This window comes from Sorex araneus, chromosome 6, assembly GCF_027595985.1.
Source record: "Sorex araneus isolate mSorAra2 chromosome 6, mSorAra2.pri, whole genome shotgun sequence".
NCBI classification, from domain to species: Eukaryota; Metazoa; Chordata; class Mammalia; order Eulipotyphla; family Soricidae; genus Sorex; species Sorex araneus.
This window is the reverse complement of record NC_073307.1, coordinates 110,926,126-110,938,455: the sequence shown is the minus strand read 5'-3', so window position 1 is coordinate 110,938,455 and position 12,330 is coordinate 110,926,126. Positions and strand designations below refer to the sequence as shown.

The 12,330-nt window shown below is 40.8% G+C and overlaps 1 protein-coding gene across 1 annotated transcript in view; it reads left to right on the top strand.

Moving 5' to 3' along the window:
* TMEM41B (transmembrane protein 41B) overlaps window positions 1–12,330 on the top strand; it is a 31,881-nt gene that overhangs the window by 6,507 nt on the left and 13,044 nt on the right. The window contains exon 2 of the mRNA XM_004613613.3: window positions 7,597–7,714. Within this exon, the coding sequence (XP_004613670.1) occupies window positions 7,597–7,714 (118 nt within the window). The remainder of the gene's footprint in view (window positions 1–7,596; window positions 7,715–12,330) is intronic.

Genomic DNA, 12,330 nt, shown 5'->3' with positions numbered 1-12,330 from the left:
ACAATGCTTTCAGGCTTAAGTCTCAGTTATACAATGCTGAAACAACCATCCCTTCACCAGTGCCCATATTCCACCACCAAAAAAAACCCCCAGTATACCTCCCATCCTCACCCCCATTGGGTAACTGATAAATTTCACTTTACTTTCTCTTTACTTTGGTTATGTTCAATATTTCAACAAAAAAAATCACTATTATTGTTAGGAGTTCTCCACTAGAGTCAGACCCGCTGTGAAGAGATATGAGGAGGTCGTGCGGCTGCGTGGTTTTGGATTTCTGTTTTCTGTATTTTAACAACTAAGTCCAGGGAAATTTCTTCCAGAAATTGGATCATTGCAAGCTTGTATCTCTCATTAGTAGTCCCCATAATATGGCGGTAGCCCCCCCCCCCCCAAAGAAAAGGCGAGAGAGAAAAACCTTTCCCCTCCAGGGCAGGCCTGGGGCCTCGGCTTAGTTCTCCATCTGGAGACATTCTGCAAGGAGCTGCCGGTACCAAAAGTAGTTTAGCTAGCCTCTGGAATCATGCTGGTGCAGTTGCCGTGAGGCCACACATGTGAGACCCCTGGGATCACATCTCAGCAGATTTATTTCTGTTTTTTGAGGGGTCCTACACACATCACTGCTAAGGGGTTGCTCCTGGCTTTGCACTCAGAAATTGCTCCCGGCGGTGCTCTGGGGACCATATGGGATGCCGGGGATTAAACCTGGATAGGCCACATGCAAGGCAAATGCCTTACCCGCTATACTATTCTCCCCACCCCCATGTATTCTGTACTTGTTCTCCATAGATATGTGCTTTGTAGTGAATTAGGGTTGGTGGGCTGAAAGAAAAAGCAGAGTTGCTGGGCATAGTCTTGGTGAACTCTGAATTTTTGCTGTTTTAGTTTTTGAGCTGCACCTAACTATACTGAGGACTTTTCTGACTGTACTCAGGGATCACTTCTGGCAGGGTTCAGGTTACCATATGTGGATGCTGGGTTGGCTACATGATGGCCAAGCGCTCTTTCCATCTCTTTAGCCCCGAGAAGGAGGCTTTACACAAAACTAATAGTGCTATTCTTTAGTGCCTTTTCTTCTGTTATCTATAAACATGCTTTCTCTGTATATGTGGCAGCTTTTTTGAAGGGGGTAGGGGTGAGCCACATCTGACTATGCTCTATAAACATGTTTTCTCTGTATATGTGGCAGCTTTTTTGAAGGGGGTAGGGGTGAGCCACATCTGACTATGCTCTATAAACATGCTTTCTCTGTATATGTGGCAGTTTTTTTGAAGGGGGCAGGGGTGACCCACACCTGACTATGTTCAAGGCTTACTTCTGGGTTGAGTGTGTTTTTAATGATTTTTTTTCTTTGTATTTTATGGTTAGTTGTTTAAGTTTGACATTTTGAGCGGGAAAATAACTTAATGTCTATGCTTTGCTTTCTGAAGGCCCAGATTTGATCTTCAGCACCAGATTGTCCCTTGAACGGTGTTGTGTGTGGCTTCAAAAGAAAAATAGAAATTTTAAAGCCCTTGAAATAAAATTTACTCGAACAGTATTACATTAGATTGTTGTAATGTATGACTCCCTCCCCCGCCCCAGCCCCCAAGGCTGTGCGGTTGCAGTGAGGTGGGGTGTTGTTCATACCCAGCAATGCTTTGGGGTTATTGCTGACTCTGCACCAAGGAATTACTCCTGGTGGTGATTAGGGTACCATATGGGATGCTTGGGCCCCTATTGTAATCTTCTGATTACAATTAAAAGATCAGTGATTATTATAGAATACTTGCCTGTGTATTGCCTTTAATTTGATCCCTACTACCACCAAAAATAACAGAAAATACCACTGAACTTATTAGTGTTCCCATAAACTTTAATGTCCTCTATAGAGCTGCATCTTTTTTCTTCTTAGGGGGATCATGAAAATGTAGAAAACATTAAATGTTAAGAATCAGTGGGCTAGAAGCTGTGTAAGAGTCATTCCTAAGATCTCATGGAAACAGGAAGATTTTACTTTCCAAAAGGTTTTGATAGGACTGTAGAGTAGTTCAGTAGGTATGGCACTTGACTGTAGGTGCAGCTGACATGGGTCTGATCCCCAGCACCTCATGTGGTCTTCAAGCTCTGCTAGCAGTGACCCCTGAACACAGAGCCACAAGTTAGATCTGGTAATGCTGAGTGTGGGCCTTCTCCCCTGCCAGAAAGACCAAAAAAGTGGCTTTGAAGGGTTGGGAGATAGAGTACAGGTTGTAAAATGATGGCCTTGCATGCTACTGACCCAGGTTTGATCCCAGCACAACACATGTGGTTCCCTGAGCCTGCCAAGAGTAATCTCTAAGCACAGAGCCATGTGTGAGTTCTGGACATTGTTGGGTATGACCCAAAAACAACCAACATACACCCCTCCTCCCAAAAATAAGAAAGAAAAAAGAAAAATACAGAGTTATTACAGGATAATTAGGTTAAGATTTTTTAGAACGGATACACACAGATACATAAAATGAAGTTAGAAAAGATGCTTATAAAGAGGGAATAATTGAAAAATTAGGGTATATGAAAATTGTTTTGAGGGGCTGGAGCGATAGCATAGTGGGTAGGGCGTTTGCCTTGCATGCGGCCAACCCGGGTTCGAATCCCAGCATCCCATATGGTCCCCTGAGCACTGCCAGGAGTAATTCCTGAGTGCAAAGCCAGGAATATCCCCTGTGCATCGCCGGGTGTGACCCAAAAAGCAAAAAAAAAAAGAAAGAAAGAAAAGAAAATTGTTCTGAGAACAAATCTAGAAGGAAGTATGTTGTGTTTAATATAAATATAAAAGGAAAGCTGTAAGGAAAGATAATTTTATGAGTGGATTTTTTTTCTTTGTTTTGGGGCTGTACCCAGTGATGCTCAGGGCTTACCCCCAGCTTTGTGCTCAGGGATCACCCCTGCAATTTTTGGTCCATCTTGAGCAAATCTTGAGATAGACAATGAGGGACTCACTCAGGTGTGAAAGCAGGACCCAGGGAGATAGTTAAAAGAACTGGAGCATATGTCATGCATGTACTGGATCCCAAGATTCCTTCCTTCCTTCCTTCCTTCCTTCCTTCCTTCCTTCCTTCCTTCCTTCCTTCCTTCCTTCCTTCCTTCCTTCCTTCCTTCCTTCCTTCCTTCTTTCCTTCCTTCCCTCCCTCCCTCCCTCCCTCCCTCCCTCCCTCCCTCCCTCCCTCCCTCCCTCCCTCCCTCCCTGTCTTTCACTACACCCAGAAGTGCTGAGGGCTACCCCTGGCTCTACATTCAGAGATCACTTCTGGCCATGCTCCAGGGATCATATGGGATGCTGGGGAATCAAACTCGGATCAGCCACATACAAAGCAAGTGCCTTACCTCCTGTACTGTCTCTTCAGTCCTGAGAGTAGGGCCTTTTAAAAAGTGCTCTGAACTGGTTATTGTTGGCCAGTTGTAAAAGAGCATGTGGACTTGTAGGCCAAGGGTATATGATGATCTTTTTTCTAGTAGTACCTTTGGCCTAGGAGAGGTTGGAGAAACAGGTAATAGGTTTCAGACAGAAATTAGCAAACTGATGTAGGTAGCTGTAGACAGGTGTATAATGTAACCAGAATGCAGCTCATATTTAGTTGTAGAATCATCATCAAAACAGGAACTTGACCTTTTATCTTTGTTTGGGATTCTCATGTTAGTCTCTGAATTTATTAGGTTATGTTTGGCTTTGATATTTGGGCTACACCTGGTGGTGCTCAAGGCTTATACCTGCTCTGCACTCAGGGGTTACTCCTGGCAGGGCTCAGGGGACCACAGCGGGTGCCAGGGATCCAACCTGGGTTAACTATATGTGCAAGGCAAATACCCTGCCTGCTGCACTATAGACTCCAGTCCCCTCTGGATTTATTAGAATTATACTCAAGGAGGAATAAGTTACAGCCAATGCATTCTAGTCACCAGTTTCTGTGAAAAAAGGGAGGGCTCCAAAATTAAATGTCACTTCTTCTTAATGCATTTTTGCCAGTTGTTTTCTTGTGTTACTTTCAAACACAGCTTGCAAAATGTTTGCCTAATTTTAGAAACTGAAGAAAAGAAGTATCAAGTTAAACCTGGAGGTTCATTTTGCTCAAGTGTCTATATGTTTCATCATCCAACTGTAAGTCAACAATCAGAGAGCTGTGTACTTAAGGAATACTCAGGGTAGTTAGTATTCTGTAGTACAGATAAACATTTACACCTTTCCCCAGTGTAACCTATTTATTTAGGATTGGTGAATTCATAATTGACAGGAAAGCACAATGGGAAACTTAATTTTAGAACTAGAATATTAAATGGTTTTCTCTGATTTTAAAAGTACCATTTTCCTTACTGAAGTGTTTAAAAATATTTAGTTCCATTACATAGCCACGTTCCCGGCACACTTTCATCTTTTGATCTTAAGCTAAATTTCCACCTGCTCTGTGAGTCTCAGTTCTTTCTTATCACTGCAGCCTAGTATTGTTTTTCTTGTAAGATCAAAACCCCTTTGTATTTTCTATGGGAGTCTAGCTAATGAAATCAGTTTCTTAGGAAGAGAAGTGAAGCAAGGCATTTTGCATATTTTGCATAGAGATGGTCAGCACATAGTTCTAAGCAACTCTACATTTGAATGCAATCCTTTCATGAAAGAGGTCCTAATATGCAGTTCCAAAAAAAAAAAAAAAACAGAAAAAAGGGAATCAGCCACTTATTCTTAGTAGTACTTATGTGTGCACAAATTTCTGTAAGATTTTATTATTATTATTATTTACTTAATTGAAATAGGGTGAGATACACAGCTACAAAGTTATATGATTGGGTTTCAGTATATTATGTTAACATTAAAGAGTGTTAATGATTTTGTTTATTTATTTTTTTGCTTTTTGGGTCACACCTGGCGATGCACAGGGGTTACTCCTGGCTCTGCACTCAGGAATTACCCCTGGCCATGCTCAGGGAACCATATGGGATGCTGGGATTCGAATCCGGGTCGACCGCGTGCAAGGCAAACGCCCTACCCACTGTGCTATCGCTCCAGCCCCAAAGAGTGTTAATGATTTTTAAAGCAGTTAAATGATATCCATAATATTAAACTATTCCTTTTGCTTTTTTTTTTGCTACGCCCAGCGATGCTCAGGAGTTACAGGGGTTACTCCTGGGCCTGTACTCAGGAATTGCTCCTGGAGGTGTTTGGGGGTACTGTATGGGATGCCAGGGATCAAACCTGATCAGCCGTGTGCAAAGCAAGTACCCTAGCTGCTGTACTTACTAGTGCTCTGGCCCTCCTTTTGCTAGTACCTGATAGTAGCAGGGAAGTAAGTGAAAAGTGAGGACAAATTAATTTCAGGTTTCTTTTTTTCTTCAAGAGGCATTTTAGCTTCTTGAGAAGTTTCTCTCTCTTTGTGTGTGTATGGGGGTGTGTGTGAAGAAACGAAGGGGTGGGGGCGCACACCCAGAAGTGCCCAGAGCTAACTCTTGGCTCTGTGCCCAGGAATCACTCATGGCAGCCTTAGGGGAAACCATACGTGATTTCAGGGATTGAACCCAGGTCAGCTATGTGCAAGATAAGTTGCCCTACCTACTGTACTATCACTTTGGCCCCCACAGTTTCTCTTTAAATAGGATTTTGTTTAAAAACTAAACTGTATTTTTGGTTGGATTGATTTTTTTTTTGATTGGTTCGTTGATTAGTTGATCGTTAATTGGGTGTTTGCTGGGAATCAAACTCAGGTCTCCCAAATGCACAGTATGTGATGTATCCCTGAGCTATATACCTTGAACTGGTTTTAATAAACCAGTTATATCTCAGTGGGTTGATTGTGTGCTTTGTGTACTGGAGGCCCAAGTTCAATCCTTGCAACACTTGGTCTCTTTTTTTTTTTTTTTGCTTTTTGGGTCACACCCAGCAATGCTCAGGGGTTACTCCTGGCTTTGCACTCAGGAATTACTCCTGGCAGTGCTTGGGGGACCATATGGGATGCCGGGGATCGAACCCGGGTCGGCTGCGTGCAAGGCAAACGCCCTACCCGCTGTGCTATCGCTCCGGCCTCCAACACTTGGTCTCTTGAATACCTTCAGGAGTCACCTACAAGCACAGAACTGGAGTAGCACCTAAGTATTGTCTAGTTGTGCTCAACAACAAAAAAGCGTAACATTCACCATTTACCCCAATGAATATCTGGGTTCTTATCACAGTTTCAGTAATTGCCAAGTCACCTCATTTTTTTTAAAGAGGTTTGCTTGCTGACATATAGAAAGAATGTCAGCATTTTCTATGTCAGCAAACAGTATAGATAAGTAAAATTGAAAGTCAGTGATAACGTTTAAATAATTTACTGTTTCACTTCTATGGCTTTGGCTTATCTGACATCAGTGCTACAAAATCCAAGGTTTTTTCCTCCATGTTTCTAAATTAGATATATGGGGCCACAGAGATAACTCAATGGCTGGACTGCATGCTTTGCATGCTGGAGACACAGGTTTGATCCCCAGCACCACATAATCCCCTAAGCACTGCTGGGGTCACATCCCTGAAGACTGAGTTGGGAATAGCCAGATGTGGACCTCAAACCAAAAATTAATAAATAAATAAACTGTAGGATAAATACATCTCCCCAGAAATAATAGTCCCATTTAATAAACATCAAGTGCAATAGTTACTTAAAATTTAATGTTGGGGGCCAGAGATATAGTACAGCAGGTAAGGTGACTGCCTTGCATGTGGCCAACCCGGGTTGGATCTCTAGCATTCCATATAGTCCCCTGAACACTGCCAGGAGTAGTGCAGAGCCAGGAGTAACCACTGAGCATTACTGGGTGTGACCCCAAAACAAAACCAAAAACAATACACCAAAGCAATGATACAGTGGGTAAGGCTCTTGCATTATATGGGCCAACATGGATTCGATCCTTAGCATCACATATGGTCCCTCAAGCCACACCAGAAATGATTCCTGGGCACAGCTGGGTGTGGCCCAAAATCAAAAAAATTTTTTGAATGTTTCAGAGGCTAGAGACGGTGTGCTTGCTTCTTCGCATACAGCTAACCCTTACTCAGTCCCCAGCGCTACCAGGAGTGACCTCTCGGCATAGAGCCAAGGATAAGGCCTGAGCACTATCAGGTGTGGCCCAAACCCTGCTCCTCACTCCCAAACGTTTAATGTTTTAGGGGCTGGAGCGGTAGTACAGTGGGTAGGGCATTTGCATATGGTTGACACGGTTTAATCTTCAGCATTCCATATGGTACCCCAAGCACTGTCAGGTGTGGCCCCAAAACAAAACAAACAAGAATGTAATGTTTCAGTATTTTTTGGCAAACATGTGAACAGAGATTTGGGAGGAAAACTTTTTGAAAAAATTTTAATTGTTTTGGCTTTTGGGTCACACCCGGCAATGCTCAGGGATTATCATGCTTCAGCATACAGGAATTACGCCCCGTTGTGCTCGGGGACCATATGAGATATCAGGGATGGAACTCTGCATCTGCCACATACAAGGCAAATGCCTTACTCTGTACTATCTCTCTGGCCTGGGGAAAAAACTTTAAGGAAATTGGTGGCTTGGAATACTGTCTTTATTTTATATATAACAACTTTTTGTTGTTGTTGTTTCTTTCAGAAAAAGCCTGTGCAGAAGCTGGGTCAGCAAGAATGTCGCTTCTTATATTGGTGTCCATTTTCTTATCTGCAGCTTTTTTTATGTTTTTGGTATATAAAAATTTTCCACAGCTTAGTGAGTAAGTATGCTGAAAGAAACTGAAAATGTGTAGCCATTTATAGAGATGAAAGTTGATTAAAAGTTAATTTAAAGTAAAAGAACTGTCAAGGTGATGGTGATTGCATGCATATCAGCTCTTAGGGCTTATAACAGATTTGTATTGATACTTATTTAAATGCTTCTTTTCAAATGTATCTCTTGATTTTCTTCGTAAGGTTTTTCTAATACTACTACTTTCTTTTTTTTAATATATTTTTAAGTAATGTAGGAATACTGCTGTTTGTAGCTACTTTTTTAAAAAATACTTTTTTAAATATAGCTACATTAAGGAATAAATTTACTATTTTTATTCAGTGACACAAGATAATTTTTATTGAAAGAAATTTGCTTAGATGTGAGAGGAGAGAAAGAGAGGAATTTGTTTCCAAGAAGAAATATGGGCTTCAAGGACAAGCCACAAGATACATTTTGATATCATAATCCTGCATACATGTACCTATGTACCTGCTCCCTTTGTCCTCATTACTCGCATACTGAGAAGTTTCTTGAAATGGGTGGTTTCTGGTATCTTAAGATTATATTGTTCTTTTTTCTTCTCTTTTCTTTCCTTCCTTCCTTCCTTCCTTCCTTCCTTCCTTCCTTCCTTCCTTCCTTCCTTCCTTCCTTCCTTCCTTCCTTCCTTCCTTCCTTCCTTCCTTCCTTCCTTCCTTCCTTCCTTCCTTCCTTCCTTCCTTCCTTCCTTCCTTCCTTCCTTCCTTCCTTCCTAATGAATCACTGTGAGATAGAGGTTTACAAAGCTGTTCATGATTGGGTTTGTCATACAGTGTTCTAATACCCTTCTGTCCACGAGTGTACATTTCCCAGCATCAGTGTCCCCAGTTTCTCTCCCTCCATCACCCATGTCTACAGTCCTTCATTACACGTGTTTCGTTTTATTTTGGAGTTGTAACACATCCCAGCCTGCCTCTAGAGCAGTGCTCTTTCTGTCTCTCTCTTTTTTTCTCTTTGTCTCTCTGTCTCTGTCTCTGTCTGTCTCTGTCTGTCTCTTTCTTTCTCTCTCATTTGGATATAATGGTTTCCACAGTCAGTTACTGAAAGGTTATCTTCCAGTTCTTGTCCGGAGTGATCATCTCCAGTTATTGTTGTCATACTGGATTGTTAATTTTTCTTTTGAATTAATTTTATTTATTTTGCTGTGCTGGCTTGCTCCCAGGAGTGTTGTCCTAGAACACTGGGACAGACCACCACACACACTGCATGTACTCCACTAACAGAATCATATCTACAGTTCTTCATTTTGTTTTCATTTTGTTATTATTATTATTTTGGCTTTTTGGGTCACACCCGGCAATGCACAGGGGTTACTCCTGGCTTTGCACTCAAGAATTACTCCTGTTAGTGCTCCGGGGACCATACGGGATGCTGGGGATCAAACTAGGGTTGGCCATGTGCAAGGCAAACGCCCTACCCGCTGTGCTATCGCTCCAGCCCTCATTATGTTATTATTATTAATATTTAAAAAAATTATTATTTGGCATTTTGGGTCATATCTGGTGATGTTCAGGGGTCTGCACTCAGGTAATTAATTACTCCTGGTGGTGCTTGGGTTGGGGCCATATGGGATGTTGGTGATCAAACCCAGCTGCATGCAAGGCAAAACTCTCCCCACTGTACTGTAGCTCTGGCTCCATTTCATTTTGTTTTGGAGCTATAAACAGTAATGCTGACGGGTCAGCATTTGTGGGTCACTCTTAGCAGTGCATTGGGAGGTACCATTTGTGCTAGGGACTTGACCTGGGCTTTCCATGTGCAAAACCTATTTAGCCTTTTTTCTTCCCCTTATTTTACTTTTTAATGATCAGAGCAACAAGTGAAATTATTTGTTTTGTTTTTGGAGCCACACCCCGAAATGCTTAGGACTTACTCCTTGCTCTGCTTCTAGCAGGGCTTGGGAACCATTTATGCTGCTGGCTTGGGCTTACTGTTCTGTCTTATCTCTCTGACCCTGACCAAGTAAATTTATTATACAGTTCATAATAGATGTTGACCTACAGTTAGAAAAGCACTGATGTTCTTTGCTTTTCCCCCCATTTTCCATCTTTTTTCTGCCTTTTTCCTTTTCCTTGTGAGCGTTTGTTTTTGTTTTGTTTGGGAACCATATCTAGTGGTGCTTTGAGTCTACTCCTGGCCTGGTGTTTACCAAATTTTTTTGCCAAATTTGGCAAGTAATTCCCTGGGTTACTGCTGCCAGACATTACATTGGGCTTCCCTTATGCACACCATGTGTTTTAGCCCTTGGAGTCATCTTCCTGGCTCCTCCTGATCATCACATATTTTGTTTGTTTGGGGGTCACACTTGCCAGTGCTCAGTGCTTACATCTGGTTCTGTGCTCCGGCCTTCTTTGTGCTCAGGAATCATTCCTGGCAGGGCTTGGAATCATACGGGGTGCTGGGTATTGAAACTAAGTTGGCTGCATGCAAGATGAGAAGTTGTACTATCTGGTATACTACCTCTCTGGCCCCTGTCTAGTGAACACATTTTTGTCTGCCTGTATTAATCTTTTCCTTTTTTTTTTTTTTCAACCACTTTTTTTTTTTCTTTTTGGATCACACCCAGTGATGCGCAGGGGTCACTCCTTGCTCTGCACTCAGGAATCACCCCTGGCGGTGCTCAGGGGACCATATGGATCCTGGGAATCGAACCCGGGTCAGCTGCGTGCAAGGCAAACGCCCTGCCCTACCCACTGTGCTATTGCTCCAGCCCCTTAACCACTTTTCTTACCTCTTCTTGTTTTTTCTATTTTCTGAAAATTAATGGTGTAAATAGGTACTTTACACATTAATTCTGTTTTGGTGGGGATGATGACCAGAATCAAATCCTAGGATCTCCCCCTTTCCACGTGCAAGGCAAGGGATCTACTGCTAAACCATATCCCTGATCCTTTACATTTTCATGTAGAAATGGACCTTGTAAGATGTTTAGTATGGATCCATAATTTCTTAACCAAAACCTTGGTGATAAAATGTTGTTTATTGGGGCTGGAGCGATAGCACAGCGGGTAGTGTTTGTCTTGCACGTGGCCAACCCGGGTTCAATTCCCAGCACCCCATATGGAACCCTGAGCACCGCCAGGGGTAATTCCTGAGTGCATGAGCCAGGAGTAACCCCTGTGCAAGGCTGGGTGTGACCCAAAAAGCAAAAAAAAAAAAAATGTTGTTTATTACTTAGTTTTTTCATTTAACATGGAATAAAGTATATTTTCTATAGCATTCTAGCAGGATCTGGAATAATGACTCAATCAAATATCAATTTTTCGCAAATAAACCTGAATCATGAAAGGTTAAACTTTTAGAAGCGTAGGTTGGGCTATAGAATATAGCTCATTGTTACTATTTTTAACTTTAAAAACTTTCTTTAGAGCTTTTTTCTTTTAAATTTTATATTGAAGATTTTAGATCTGAAACAGATCCTTACAGAGGAAATTTTTCTCCTCTCTGAAACATTAAGAGAGCAAAATACCCCAACGCTATGAAGCAGAACAATAACAAGTTTGTGTAATGGTAGATTATATAAATGCCTACTAAAACATAGTTTAGACTTTGAACTAGGGCCCGCCAGGTGTGAATGAATAACTGAAATGTGATTTCAAGGTGTCAGGTATATCTTTTTTCTTTACATTCCTTTCATTAATAGTTCCTTATACTTGAAATTTAGTGGGTAAGCTTATTTTAATTTTGATCCTTTTATATTTCACATTGATGTGCATACTTTTGGTGGATAGTGTGTTACTGCTTTGTTGACATTAATATGATGAAGTTTTAGATCCTTTCTAGGTTTGATCAGGGAATCGGAAATAAAGAGTTGAGTGACAGGAAATTGCTTCCACTGTGCTCTAAGAATAATTTTACTCATGTATAATAATGTGCTATTATAAGTCTTTAATATTCTGTTTATTTCTTTCTCTGTGCAGACTTACCACTCTAAAGTTTTTCTTTTATAATTCATAATGACAAACCAATTTTAATTTACCAGTTAATTTAATAGAACTTAAGAATTTATCATTTTATCATTATTCCATGAGGTCATTTAAAGTTTATCAAATAAACAGATGGGTCTAGTATTTATTAAATACAAAGGTAATTGTTTGCTTTAATTTTATTTAAATGATTATTTTGAATTAAGCAAGAAATTTGTAAGCAAGAAACCATTCAAATGATACACTAAGCATAAAGTAAAATTAATATTGAAATAAATGTTTAAATCTTTATCTGAATTTTGAGTAGGGTATTCTAGGAATGGAAAGCGAATTGAAGTTCATTAAATTTTTAACTTCATTTTAGTTGTAATTGATAATTATCTTTGACTTATCAGGAGTATTATCAAAAATGATGTTAAATATATTTAAAAATATATGTATATATTTGTAATATGCTAACATAAGTGATTCCAAATTTGGCAAGGGAGTCAGGAGATAGGGGCATACCCAGTGTGTTCAGTTACCACACCTGACTGCATAGGGAAGTGTGTGATACTAAACATCAAATTTGGGGCTCTCATATGCAAAGCATGTTGAGTCATCTCCCTAGTTCAGTGATTCAATTGTTTTTGATGTGTGTAAGTGGGTGATTTTGGCC